The 15,440-nt window shown below is 36.8% G+C and overlaps 1 protein-coding gene across 3 annotated transcripts in view; it reads right to left on the bottom strand.

Annotated features, from left to right (window-relative positions):
* Positions 1–5,100: 5,100 nt before the first annotated feature.
* LOC144958243 (uncharacterized) overlaps positions 5,101–15,440 on the bottom strand; it is a 177,202-nt gene continuing 166,862 nt past the window's right edge. For all 3 annotated transcript variants that reach the window (XM_078890085.1, XM_078890086.1, XM_078890084.1), the window contains 7 exons: positions 14,734–15,105; positions 12,609–14,434; positions 10,763–11,891; positions 8,738–9,027; positions 8,210–8,420; positions 7,495–7,657; positions 5,101–6,868 (listed from right to left, as the gene is read on the bottom strand). In XM_078890085.1, coding sequence (XP_078746211.1) covers positions 6,808–6,868; positions 7,495–7,657; positions 8,210–8,420; positions 8,738–9,027; positions 10,763–11,891; positions 12,609–14,434; positions 14,734–15,105 — 4,052 coding nt within the window. In that variant the 3' untranslated portion in view covers positions 5,101–6,807. The remainder of the gene's footprint in view (positions 6,869–7,494; positions 7,658–8,209; positions 8,421–8,737; positions 9,028–10,762; positions 11,892–12,608; positions 14,435–14,733; positions 15,106–15,440) is intronic.

Raw genomic sequence — 15,440 nt, 5'->3', positions numbered from 1 at the left:
TATTTTTTTAAGTATTAAATAAAAAGTTTTTACTGATGCTAGCGGCAAGAATACTGTCCACCGGTACTCATAGTAAGGGTTCAATCAATCTGGAAAATCACACCAATTTTAAATGAAATTTTTGAGCAACTGAGGTGAAGTTTTTCATGTTTTTTTTTTTTGTTTCTTTTGCTTTTTTATGTTTGGAAATTTGTAAAGTTATCTATTAAAAACCTCTTGCTATAATGAATGGAATAAAAAAATAGATAACATACTGATAAGGTGGTGATAGTCCAACAAAGTCATTAGAATTAATTAAAGGAATAGGACAAACCATTACAGAATTACATACTATATTGTACCTTTTAAAACTTGTGTGACCCAAAAAAAAAAAAAAAAGGGGGGGGGGGGGGGAACATAACACACACATACACACACACAAACACATACATACAGACTCTTTCTTACACCACACAAAAAAGGCAATGTTGATGCAACACAAATAAAAAAATTTACAGAAAACAGTTGTGAAATATCCATCATGCGTCATTTATTTACAGTGGGACAAAGGCCCATCTTTGGTGTAGACAGCTGTACAAGAAAGAAAATGGCCATTTACTGAGCTCTGTGGATTTTACTATAACAGGCAATTTCAGTTCAAATTATTTGTCACTGATTCTAGCCAACACTAATGAAATAATTTGTTTTTTCCTCCCCAACTTTTCTAAAACAATTAACACACAGCTTTTGGGTTTTTTGTTGTTTGTTTTTTTGTTGTTTTTTTTTTTGGTATGTTATATTTATATCCAACTGGTGGATGTGAGTATTTTAGCCGAGCTCATAGCATCAATATACTTTTAGTAAATCAGCTTGTGTAAAATCCACATACAAAGTCAGCACACTAGCTATCTCTTCTTTGGCTTCTCACACTTGTTTTTAGTTTGTAGCTTTCATGAGTCTTGAACAATAAAAGTGTAACAGTTTGCTGTAGTAGTTTTTGGCACAGACTGGGAATAATCACTGACCCCTGACCGTTCCTGCTGGAGGAATGTCAAGGGTTATGTAATCAAAAAGAGAGAGAGAAAAAAAAAAAGGGGGGGGGGGGGGGATACAAGAGGGGAAAAGAAGGGAATGAGGATGAACAAAAAAAAAAATATTGAGAAATAAAAGACGATACATTTGAGAGAAATATAGCATGTTCTTCATGACGAAAAGAAATATTTGTTACAAAGGTTTTTTTTTTAACAAAGGCATATATATGAACTGTTAGCAGTAGAAATAATGATTATGTTACATGTTTAGAGTGATAACAAAGAAAGAATAATCAAGATAAAGGTAAGAATATAACACAGGTCTACACAGGTAGATAGGCATACATACACGGATGTAATCATTGGCATGCGTGCTATCATCAATGAGACATGTGGTTGGAAATATAACTAACAATTGCCATTTCAGAAGCAGTCTAGTCGCATCATCATTCACTACCACAACAATGATTAGCACAACATCGGATCTGCCAACCCTTCACATTCAAAATAGTGGAATCAGAACGCCTGAAAATAGGAATTTGAGACCCCCCCCCCCCCCCCCCCCCCCCCAAAAAAAAATTTTTTTAATTGGAATATCACCTCTTTAACACACCCCCCCCCCCCCTTTTTTTTTTAAATTTTTATTATTACCATTATCATCATTTTTTTTTTTGTAAGTCGGAATTCTAGAGGCAATTGCAGAATTGTACAAAAAGGAAGAGAGAAAATAGAAATGATTCCGCCAGCCAAAAGCGGAAGGGTTGGCAGGTATGCAACGTTGATGATAGTTAAGATCACATTCAAACTGCAGGAAGACATCATGATATTTATAATGATAATAATAATGACGACAACAATAATACTGGCATGATGAGTTATCAGATTATATAATATAATATAAAAGTTAATACTGCATAGGCTTTTCTTCATTAGAAAAAAAAAGAGAGAGAGAAAGAGAGAGAGAGAGAGAGAGAGAGAGAGAGAGAGAGAGAGAGAGAGAGAGAGAGAGAGAGAGAGAGAGAGAGAGAGAGAGAGAGAGAGAGAGAGAGAGAGAGAGAGAGAGAGAGAGAGAGAGAGAGAGAGAGAGAGAGAGAAGGAGAGAGAGAGAGAGAGTACATTTTAAAAGCAAGAGGAAACGGGATAAAAATTAGTTTTAAAATTTTTTGTTTATAAGGGTTTGACGGCGAAATCAACATGCAATTAAAAACACATAATAATATGTGACCCATCCAGCTCATGTAGGTGATATGTCAGAGTGAACCATACAGATGCCAAAGATTGAATTTTGATATATCTTTAGGTCCTATAAAAATAATTAAGGGGGGTCCTGGTAGAGCATTCATTTCACACATAAAGGGACTGAGAGCGATCCCGGGTGAAGTCAAGATAGTTTTTTCCCCCTTCGACCCTCTTGTCCACCCAGTAGTGGGTAGCTAGGTCTTGTAGATCTGTTAAAAAGCACTTTGTGATGGACTTGTGTCTTATCTAAAGGGTAGCAAGCAATTGCTATTGTCAGTTTCATGCTATTGAAACGGGATTAACTCCCATTTTCATGGGCCTAATGGCTCTGAAGGACTACTTTGAATATAATTAAATCTAATTTCAAATATTCAGTTCAATTCACTCTAACAAAACACCAAGTTGAAGCGAATGGGACGCATTCATACTAATACTGTGATACTAATACAACTACTATAAAGCTAAGTTGTGGACTAATTAAGTGGAAGACATTCAATAATATAGAGATGGTGTACTCCAGGAGTTGGGTTAATAATACTGAAAGGTAATAAACAATAAATTGAATTGAATAAAAGGTAATGCTGGCATGCGGTATAGTAGACATCAATAAATATATTATTATTATGACTAGAGAGGAAAGCACAGACTACATGATATATATATTATATATATGGAAATTAACATTTCTATACAGATTGTGCAGAATAAAGGTTATATCAATATTAACATGTTAACCCTCACTTTGAAAAGAAGTCGTCTATGACGGTTTGTAAAAAAAAGGTAGTGACTACTGGTTTAGTGGGTTTGTTTGTTTTTTTTCAAAAACAAGGACATACATCTATTGAAGACTACTTGGATAATCATGTGGATTAAAGCAGAAAGGCCATGGATACAAGTGAGTAAATCCGGAAAAAAAAAAAACAAAGCATGAAATCCATTTTTTCAACAAATTAGGAAAGCCTGAAAAACTTGAGTTTGAAATGTGACCTACTTCCTCAAAAGAGTATTAAGTCGAGAGTGATCTAGATGCTGGAAATGGAAAGGAAATCAAATCCATTTCACAAGGCAGAAAATTCGAGATAAGCTGGAAATATCTTGCACCCATGGAAAAGCAGACGAGACCGGGAAGAAGGGTTACAGAGGAGGGATGAGATTCGAAATAAAGAGAACAGGGAAAGCGTAATGACAACATCATTCTATAGATAGCAATATATACTGGATGACAATATCAGGCCAGTCTCAGGCAACACACATATTATGATCTATTACTATAATATTAGTCATCCATCCTCTTCATTTGATATTATCATGCCAAAGTGTCCCCAAATTTAAACTTGAATTTAGAATTTTAGAACTGTGAGAAAAATGCAATTTCAATTTATTTATTTCTTCATTATCTATGAAACTATATTGATTTTCCCTAATTAGACAAATTCATGTAATCCACGCCACACGTATTGTCTTGACTATAAATACTATTTTCATTGTCTATAAAATCTCGATATGAATCTGTTTTCATCTTCTTGACATGATTGTTTTGAGACGATGGATCCGGTTTTTGTATATCTAAAAGTTCTGTCTTTCGAGGCTGTTGGATTTTCAATCTCTCGGCATCCACTATAATTTCAGGGTGGATGTATGTTGTAGTCTAGTTCAGTTTTTAAACAAGATTTGTTTTTGAGTTAGAAAAAAAAAAGAAAAAAAAAAGATCGACAATGTGACAATGTCTCTCTGAATAAGAGGGGGGGGGGGGGGGGGGGGGGGGGAATACAAACTGGAATTTTAAAAATCTTGATTTGGCCAAATTTGGACCTTCCATTTCAGATTATGCTTATGTTACGATTTAAGAGTTTTATTAAGGCCAAGAAAATAGAGGATGTTACACAAATAGACAAGAGCAGTCAGTCATCTCCGAAAATCAGATTTTAAAAACGACTAGGAGAATAGTTTGTAATAAGTACTAATCCTATATCATATCAGTATGCTATCGTTTCTATGCATGTGCCTAATTATGGCCTGTTTACAATGTTTACATCAATGCAAAACACACACACACACACACACACACTCACACACACGTACGTACTATGAAAGTCGACAACACTGACTGTACAGGGAAGATTGAAGTCTTGGAATGGAAGCACTGTGATTCAGTTGGTAGTTTGGTTGGTGGTGGAGTGGATATATAAAACAACAAGCAATACATCATGGTACAACATACATAATATATATAGATATATATGGTTATAATAATACAGGATACAGATAAATATCATTACATTAGACATAAGACAACAATGGAACCGACAAATAGGCTACAAGAAGAAAACTTTGCCTCTGTGGATTTGATCATTTGAGTATTCTAAGGTCTAAGTCTAAGTCTTGTCACAGTGGAGTCAGTTACTCCATTCAATACTGTTACAACTGAAAAGTTTTTAGAACTCTAAAATTATAATTTTAAAAAAAGTAAATAAAAATATCTTAAAAAGAAAATAAAAAGAAGAAAGGAAAGGAAGTAAAAAGTGACCCCTAACCTCCCTCAATAAAAATTAAAACTCTGGATTTTCTCATGAACAATGGCTCCATCTTGAAACTTGAAAACCAAAGGAGCGTTACAATTTTTAAAATTTATTTAACACATTTCAGAAATATTAACCATTGATTACCAACTGTCAAAAGCAGAAGGGCATGCCACTTAATAGAAAAAATAGGAAATCTCGGGTGTTAATTATACACTGTAATATTGCCATTATTTCACTCTACACAAGTACCTACTAAGAAATAAGCAAAGAGGATAGTTCTATATACTGAAAAAAAAATCTTATATAAAGGTTTTGAGTATTTCGGGATCTTTCTTTTTTTCTCTCAATCTAATTCAAAAAGCTGTTGTAAAATATGATTTTTTTATTTTTTATTATGATTCGATGAGTGACTCAGATAACGCAACAACAGTAACAACAACAAAAACAACAAAAACAATAATAATACAGTTGTCATATTGGACAAAATATTGTTTGTATGTAGACAGGTTTTATATGACCAAAAAAAAAAACAAACATAATAATTAAAAATCCATACAGAATATACAGTACTGAATAGATTTGTAGTAATAAAACAATATAATAATAATATATGGGAATAACTGGAATAGGTAATGAATGATACAGGAGACTACAACAAAGCACGCCAACATGCATGGTGATCGTATCCACAGTCAATATAGAATGGTTATGAGTCATCACTTTGATTTCATGGGATATGCCGCCTCAATTGAGTATTATATTATATCACGTACAAAGCAGAAATAACAAGAACAAAGACGAATCAAAATATTAAGCATAGAACGTTTCAGGCTTAAAACCCCCTTGTTCAGCTAATAACAAAAATACAGATTTAAAAAGTTATATTTCACGCTCAATCCAGATAGATTGGTTAAAAAACTTTTATCCTTTCTTTCTTCTGGATTTAAAGTGAAGTATTACGGTTTGAACTCTTTTTGTCACTGGCTGACGAAAGATTCTGAACCTGAAACGTTTCATGCTTAGTATGAGGAGGGAGTCCATGAAAAAAAAAAAGGTGAAAAAAAACTGATTCTTTATATTTTGGTTTCAGATATAAGTTTCTACATCTGATTTGACCCGAAATAATGCTAATACAAAATTGAGGAGGCATCTCACATAGACCAAATAACAATGAAAAGAATGTCCGCTTTTAAAACATTAAAAAAAAAATTCAATAAAATTTAAACTATTTTAAAAAACAAATCATATTGGTCAAATAACAATAAAACAATCATTTTATAAAATATAATAAAAGCTGCATTTTAATATAAGTGGTCCTTTGAAAATTAAAAAAGAAATGATAATTCACTCTTAACATAGCAAAAGCTAGGATATAAGTAAGTTTATTTTATCTTTAATGGTCCACATGTTTGGTCCTGAATTTGGCAACAAAATTAAAACAACATGGCACACATTGTTAATCAAACGTTTAAGACTTATATGACTAGAAATAATCGCAATAATGTAGTAGAAGTGGTAGCAATAGTAGTAAAAAATACATATTTGAATCTAGTTACCATACATCTTTTTTTAAAAATATCAGTCATTTTTATAGAGAATTAAAACTCATTTGGAATTGCAATTTTTACATTCTCATTCTCTCACAATGTAAAATATATTGTGACATAAGTATCTGGACAACTTACTTCAGAACATATTATCTATCATATTACAAAATCCATGCAATTAGTTCTACATTGTTGTTGTGAAGAATTGATAATTGCATCATTGATGGTGAATCCGTTCCATGCTTGAGAGTAACATGACAAAAATGATTTTGTCCATTCTTCCACATGACTCTCAGTAATCCATCCCAACATGGGATAATCTTATGAAATATTTAAACCGTTGTATACGGTTCTTGTTGTTTGCTGAGGAAGGGTTTGATCCTGAAACATTCCTTGTTATACATTTTGTTCACTTTTAAAGCTGTCTTCTTCTTCAAAAGATTTCTTGATAAGTAAAATGTCTCCTCGCAATGTTGAGGCAGAATTTGCTCATACTGTGACTATTACGCTTTCTTCATCATCACCGTCTGAGGGTTTGCAGAACTTGTATCTGAAATAGAATGTAAGAGGTGGTGATGGTAATGATGATGATGATGATGATAATGATGATGATGATGATGATAGGTGGTGGTGAAAGTGATAATAATAATAATAATAATAATAATAATAATAATAATAATAATAATTCACATTTATACAGCGCTCATTCTCATGTAAAACACAAGCTCAGGGTACTTAACACAAAAGTATAAATAAACTAATTCAATTAAATTTAAGAAAGAAATAAACAGGAGAAAAAAAAAATAATCCTGAAAGCTGATATTCAATTCCAAAATTAGTTCCTCGTATTTTTCCATCTATTTTGTCTGACAAGTTTTCATACTTTTACATTTCTGTTCATTGTTTGTCTTGCACTTTTTTCTATTCCTAAGATTTTCACTTTTATAGCTTTAAATAATTAACAATGCTGCCCCTGTTGTTTAGGAACAAGATGATGATGATGATGATGATGATGATGATGGTGATGATGATGATGATGATGATGATGATGATGATGATGATGATGATGATGAATGATGATGATGATGTTGATGATGATGATGATGATGTTGATGATGATGATGATTATGAATGATGATGGTAATGATGATGATGTTATAAATGAAGTGCCCTTACCGATGATTCATATGCTGGCTGTATGATCCAGAGTGAGAGAAGCGTTTTCCACATTTACGACATTTGAACGGTTTCTCCCCACTGTGCAGACGCCTGTGCTCTGTGAGATGGTGTTTGTGTTTGAAGGCTTTGGTACACAGCTCACACTGGAATGGTCTGGCGCCTGGTGATGGACGGAGAAACAATGTATAATCAATGAAAACCATTAAAATTACACATACTGCAGGGCAATGGTAGATCTTGAGAGGATTTCAAGTTTCAAATTATAAAGAATTACTTTTCTTGAAAATGACATTAAATCTGTTTTAAAGTAGGGTTAGATTTTTTAATTCCCTCGTCAATCCATTGATTACAACATTCAATTACTATTTTCACAATGTATATATTTCATTGTAAGCCAACTCAGTATCTCAATTACAATAACTCAGCTATATATAGGAATGATGATGATATAAAGTGCAAAATATTGATTTCAATGTATGTGGGCTTATTTAAATATAATTATGTCTTCCTGTTCAAGTAAAAAAAACTTTTACTGTGACTGTTTTTTCTACCTATGCCACAACATCCTGGTTAGATTTTAACCAAAAAATAAAAAAGAGAAAAAAATATGTTAAGCACATGGCATGTTGTGAATATTGCACTACATAAAAGCTCAAATTGTTTTTTCTTTTCTTTTTTTCTTTAAATCATTATAAATTTCCAGTCCACTTACCAGAGTGTTCATACTTGTGTCTGGCCAAAGAACTCTGTTTACTGAACTGTTTGTCACACTGGTCACAGGCATAGACGCCCAACTCCTCGTTGACTTTGTGTCCCTTCCACGACTTCCTGTTCCTTTTTTTACCCAAAACGCTATCGTTGTCATCACCTTCTACACTGCCGCAATCTTCAAGATCGTCCAGTTTAATCTCCTCCGACTCCACCTGTATCAACACAATGACAGATTACATTGTGAGCAGAGAAACTTATGGAAAAATAATAAATCACATATATATTTAGTACTCATTCACAGCTTTTTAATACAATACTCTACTTATTCTTATCAATATAAAGAAACTGAATATAATAACTGTCAATATTTAGATCCATAGGTCCCTTTATAATTTGTATATCGATGTGAAATAAGAACATTTACTCATGTAAAGGATATTATTACATTCAGCTTTCAATGTTCAGACAACCATCCTTGTAGTCGGTGTTAGGGTTGAGTGAGTTAATGGTAAAATGTTAATCTCCTAACCTGCTTTGAGCTTTTCTTCCTTTTTCTTTTCCCTTCCCCCTCTGCCAGGGCCCGTAATTTCTCCAAGGAGGCCACACTAGCCAAGGTGTGCAAGCTCTCCTGACTACTCTCAAATAACTGCTTTAGATGTTTCTCTCGAACGTAAGCCGAGATGGCTGCAGCACTGGTCAGATTATGGGGTCCTATAGGTGGTGGTGGTGTGGACGTGGTCAGTGTTCTCATCTTGTCATCTTTCTCTCCTCCCTCGCTATCATTTGATTTTTTTAAGGAGGGAGAATTGGGAGTTGTATCTGTTGACGGAAGAATACAAATAACGAGGTGGGTTATAGTTTTTTTTTAGTTTACAATCAAGTCCATTTGTACCTCCATTTATATCATCATATTCTTATTTTTATGTCTTCTCGTCAAATCATCATTATTATCTTATTATTATTATTATTATTTTTATTATTATTATTATTATCAAAATTTATTGTTATTTAACTTGAAATGAGGACAAAATGAAAAGATATAAAATAATAAAATTAAAATTGATAAGTTGGAAATGTCAGTTGGGAAAACTCATTTTTGTTTGGAAACTCACACTATTAATTTCATCCATACAGAGACGCCAACTTTAAATTTGGCTCACAGGAGTTTCAGACACCACTCGTAGGAATTTCAATGCCGAAAGAGGAATTTCCGCAAACAAGAAAAAGGAATTGGAATGGTATTTGGCATTGTGTTTACATATTGTATAGTTCTAAATAGATAACTGATTAGGATTATATTATGATACATAAACACATTGCCAAATACAAGCCCAAAGTTTCCTTATTTCAAATGAAGTAAAGCGCCAAAACCTAATGGTAGAGATTGTAGTACTGGTAGTAGTGAGGATGATGTGGTGTTGGTGGTTATTGTAGTTAGTAATGATGAGGATGTGATAGTGGTTGTTGTTGTAGGAGTAGTTGTAGTGATGATGATGTGGTGGTGGTATAGTGGTTGTAGTAGTTGTGGTCGTGATGATAATGGTGTGTGGTGGTAATGATGTGGTGATGATGGCGGTTGTAGTACAAATGGTAGTGATGATAATGTGATAGTGGTGGTTGTAGTAGTAGTGGTAGTGATGATGATGTGGTGGTGGTGGTTGTAGTAGTAGTGATGATGTGGTGGTGGTGATTGTACTAGTAGTGGTCGTGATGATGATGTGGTACTGGTGGTTGTAGTAGTAGTGGTAGTTATGATGATGATGTTGTAGTGGTGGTTGTAGTAGTAGTGGTCGTGATGATGATGTGGTGCTGGTGGTTGTAGTATTAGTGGTAGTGATGATGATGTTGTAGTGGTGGTTGTAGTAGTAGTGGTAGTGATGATGATGTGGTGGTGGTGGTGATGGTTGTAGTAGTAGTGGTCGTGATGATGTGGTGCTGGTGGTTGTAGTAGTGGTAGTGATGATGATGATGTTGTAGTGGTGGTTGTAGTAGTAGTAGTGGTAGTGATGATGATGTGGTGGTGGTGGTGGTGGTTGTAATAGCAGTGGTAATGATGATGTGGTGCTGGTGGTTGTAGTAGTCGTAGTGATGATGATGTGGTGGTGGTTATAGTAGAAGTAGTGGTAGCGATGATGATATGTGGTTGTAATAGTGATGGTAGTTGTGGTAGTGATGATGATGTGGTGGTGGTGATTGTAGTAGTAGTTGTGGTACTGATGATGATGTGGTAGTGGTGGTGGTTGCAGTGGTAGTGAGGATGATGTTGGTGGTTGCAGTAGTAGTGGTAGTGATGATGGTTGTAATACTTGTGGCAGTGATGATGATGTGGTGGTTGGAAAGGGGGGGGGGGGGGGGGGGGGGGTAACCCTGGAACAAATTGACCTCACCGGAATTTGACCCAAGTTGCCCGGAGCCCGGAATTTTTGGCTCCAGACCGGAGTTTTTTCAGGTGAAACCGGAGTTTTGGCATCACTGTCCATAGTTCAGAGTCATGCATAAGAATTACCTATCCTTTGTCTACATTTATTTCTATTTTTTCCAAACGCCAACCTACCTCCTTTGATAGGACTGTTGACTGTGTTAGAGTCATTGAGACTATCCAGCTTTTTGGTTGGGGAATCCCTGTGTGGGTGGTGGTTGTTGGGAGGGATGACAGCCGCTGCAAGAACAGCCGAATTCAGCATGGAGGAGGTGGGGGGCAGTTTGCTGCGGTTGTGGTGGTGGTGGAGGTCAAACAGGGTGGAAGGAAACCCGCTTCGGAACAGTCCTGTCTGCGTCATATACTTGAATATGTCCGAAGGCTGGAATCGGCTGATGTCTAGGTTTGAGGGCAGTTTGTTGGATGATGCTTGGTCGACTGATGTGCTCTTGCTGTTGTCAAAGGATGATGATGAAGTGGAGAGTTTTTGATGGGGGTTTGGAATGGACAGAAGTGAGTATGGAGTTTGTTGTTGGTGCAAAGATGGAGATGATGAGGAATTGCTTTCATTGTGGGAGGTGGGTTTTGGGGTAGAGGTGGTGTTGGGAAGTGGAGAAGATGAGTAATTTCTATTGTTCAGTTTTGAGTCTTGAGATGGGGTGGAGTGAGGAGGTTGTGGTTGTGGTGGTGGTGTTGATGTCGAGGAGCTTGGGGTTTGGGTTCGGCTCCGTGGAAGATGGTGATGAGGTGAGATGGGTTCCAATTTAGGCGTTTTGCCACTGAGATTGAGCACATGGTCGTGGAGAGATAAGTCTGTGGGAGTGATTTGATCGGGTTGTTGTTGGTCTTGTTGTTTTTGATTGCTGGAATGGCAGTGGGCCTTGGGGGGCTGGCATTTCTTAACACTTAAATCTAAGGGTTGGTCAGCTTCAGTTGATGATGATAATGACGATGCCTTCATTGATGGAGAGTTGGGGGAAGGGAGGGATGAGGGAACCCCGGATGAAACAGGGGATATGGAAGATAACGATGATAAAGATCCTCCTATGGACACCGATATATTCCTTGGTGAGGCCACAACACCTTTATTACGGAACTGGTTGGGATTGTTGTGGTGGTGATGGAACAAGGCGTATGGATTTGGGACGATAGGAATGTAGCTGGATGGACTAGACGGACTAGTTTTGGATGTGCTCTGATAATGATGTGGGTGGTTTTGGCGCTGTTTGCGTTCATCACGGTCACGACTGTTCTGGAACCAAACCTGTGTTTTTGTTGGGCGAGAGGAGAGGGGAGAAAAAAATTTAATTAATAAAGCTTCAAACAATTTCTATTTACTTATCATAAACCATTTACATTTCAGTCCTGATGAATCGTAAGATTGAAATCATCAAGATTTTTATATTTTAAATTGTAATCATACTCATAGCTCAGGCTCAGCCAAAACTGCCATTGTTACAAACTCTCCAAAGTGGGGCATTGTTTTACAGACCTTCCATAGACACCAAATATAAAATGAGTATTAAGTATTATTCCATTATCTATTTTTTTTTAGTCAGAATCTGAAGAAAACAAATCTGCATAGATCAAACAAAAATGCAAGATTTATGATTAGATTTACATGAACGATCATATTGAAAATGGTTGAGACTTGATATAATGCAGTTTAATTTGGCCATATATCCACTTTTTTAATAGTAAAAATACAACAGTTAATCCAAATCTGAAGAAAAAATAATCCTAATTTGCTCTCCAAACCACACCCCCCCCCCCCCCCCCCCCCCACATGCACACAAATCTATGCATACTAATTAAATCGGTCCAACTGGCAAGGTTATGGCTAGAAAACTTTTACAATAGCAGCTAAAAAGCAACTGCATTATTATTATATTTTTGACAAAAATAAGCACACAGCCTGCTGCAATTACCTACGTATGCTACAAGCATTACACTCTAAGAACCACAACATCATTTCTCTCACCTGAACAACTTTCTTTGGTAGACTCAAGATTCTGGCAATTTCTTTGAGGACTTTCCTACTGGGATTTTTGTTTTCCTTAAAACAATCCTTCAAGTGATGAAGTTGACTCTCCGTCAGGGCAGAATTCGCTCTTTCTCTCTTCTTCTGTTTCTTAGTACTCTCATAATCCATACCACCCATCTTCTTTTCTTCATCCATAATATCGTCTTCATCATCCTCGTCCTCATCATCATCTTCATCCTCCTCCTCCTCCTCATCATCATCATCATCATTGTCTTCAAATTCGTTGTCACTATTCTCATGATCATTATCTCCCTCATCATCAGCTTTGTTGCTTTTCATATCTGCCTCTTCTTCTTCTTCTTCTTTAATATCAGCGCTCTCCAAATTTTTAAGTCCATCTTTGTTCAATTCTTCCAACTTTGCAGCAGTGGTTGCTAAGCTATCATTCTTATCTCCACCGGCTTGAATTGCCCTTTTAATGTCATGGTTCTGACTACAGAGGTACCTTTCATGCTGGTGGAGGTGAACAGGACTGAGGAACTCCATCTTACAGTAGCAACAAGCTAAGGGCTGCCCGCCGCTTACAGTGCTTGCCATGTCCATTTCAACCATTCCTACAATACGATCTGTTATGTCGTCTTTATCGTCCTCATCCTCTTCATCGTTATCATCACTCGAATCTTCTCCTTCGATAATTTCTTTCTTCAATTCATCTTTCAATTCGACGTTATCGTCATCGTCATCGCTATCATCATCGACATTCATGACCAATCGATTGTCATCCTCATCCTCCTCTGAAATGATTTCCTCTTTTATTTCAACATCATTATCATCTTCATTATTTTTCTTTTCCTTGGTCGGATCTTTCCTTTCTCTTTCAAAAACACTATCATTGTCATCACTGTCCATCTTCTTTGACGATGATTCTATCCGCCGAATCAGATCAGCGACAAACTTTCCGTCTTTCCCTTCGCTTAGAGCTTTGACCACGCTGTCTCGGGTCTTCTCTTTATCTTCATTCACTTTTTCCAATGCTAAACTAGACACGCCTCTCTTGTCTACCGATGATAACTTACAGAGATCTTTCTCGTTTGTTTTGATATGCTTTGATGGTGACGGTGATGGTGATGATGATAATGATGATGTCGATGATTTTCTTGGTGAAGGGGATGGTGTTGGAATGGAATGGATCATCTTTCCGGAAGCATCTGGTTTGGTTTCCGTCGTTGATGATGCCAAATTTGCTGCATTTCTCTCTGCATCAGAAGATATGTTTGTATTGCTTTTACTGCTAGGCCTGTCTTGTACAGATAATGATGATGATGATGATGGTGCCAGTTCTGGGTGTTTTTGTAACAAGTGGACATCTGGGATAGAATGAGGGGGTGAGAGGAGGTGAAGAGGTATAGACGGATGGTGGTGGTGGTGGTGGGCTGGTAATGGGTGAGGCATTAGTGATGTGCCTGGTGGAAGAGCTGCTATTGCTGACGATGCTGCTGTGTTAGAAGATGAAGAGGAAGATGAAGACGATGGTGGCACAGAAGATGACGTTGGTGCAACGGCAGCTGCAGCGGCAGCCATTTTCTGATGGTGGTACAGACTGAGAGCCAGCACACTTTGAGCTGAGGAGAGCATGGCAGAGGTGAGAGGGGTGGCCGATGGATGAGTTGGCGGTGGTGGTGGTGGTGGAGGGTAGAGTGGGTGAGAGTGATGTGGGTGGTGGTGGTGCCGAAGACTGCTGACGGCTGCTGCAGCATGAGCTGGGCTGATAGCGGTTGGGTGATGGTCAAACTTGAATAGTTGTTGGGAATGAGGGAAACCACCTAAAGAAAATAAAGGAATATGAACATGAAAAATTCACAAAATTTCCTGAACTTCACTTTCTTTCCAATACTTTTAATCTTATAACTTTCTCTTTTTGAAGTGGAAAATGAAAATAAAAATTTTTCGTTTGTTTTAACCACTTATTATTTATTTGCAGCCATTTGTTCATAACAACTGTAAAAAAAATTATTACAGCATATCGAATTCAGCATCAAAAAGTTATCTTTGAAAAAAAAAGTTTTATTTTTAATTTTACAGGCAACGAAAGACTTCAACAATAACGTATTCCCAGACTCACCTGGGGGTGGAGTATTCAATCTTTGAGCAAACGTTTGTGGTACACCACCAGGGGCACCAAATATGACACCAGGGTATAACGGGTTGGTAACGCTACCACTGGTAACAACAGGAATCATACCAGCTCCTCCTCGATTCTTATCCTCGCCGCCATTATTATTATTAGAAGGTGATGATGATGATGGTGATGATGAGACACGGACGACCATGTCCTGGTGCTGTCTGGCTGCCGCCGCTGCCTGACTCTTGGCTTGTCCCAGCACCCAGCATTTCTTGGAGGTCATGTGACTGCTGTAAGAGCCTGAGTGGGAGAATCGTTTGGAGCAGGTAGGGCATTGGAATGGCTTCTCTCCAGAGTGGATACGAATGTGTTCTGAGGACAGTGAATGACAGGATTTAGTATTTGTAAATCCAATGGTTACTGTATAGCCTATTTAAAAAAAAAAAAATTTTAACCACACACACAAAAAAAAAGTATTTCTTTGGACCACATAGAGTTATCTCCGTTGTTATGGTGTGAATCGGACAATAGCAAATTGCTACCCTTTGGATAGGACGCTAGTCTATCGTAAAGTAATTTCCACCAGGTCCAACAGACCCACCTAACCAATCACTGCTGGGTGAGCAAGAGGGTCAGATAAAAAAAATCTTGACTTCACTCAGGGATAGATCTCTGTCCCTTTGCCTTTCAAGCGAGTGCTCTACCAA

This window comes from Berghia stephanieae, chromosome 12, assembly GCF_034508935.2.
Source record: "Berghia stephanieae isolate SIO BIC M18660-M18661 chromosome 12, UCSD_Bste_1.3, whole genome shotgun sequence".
NCBI classification, from domain to species: domain Eukaryota; kingdom Metazoa; phylum Mollusca; class Gastropoda; order Nudibranchia; family Aeolidiidae; genus Berghia; species Berghia stephanieae.
The sequence above is the reverse complement of the archived record's forward strand: the minus strand, read 5'-3'. Positions and strand labels throughout refer to the sequence as shown.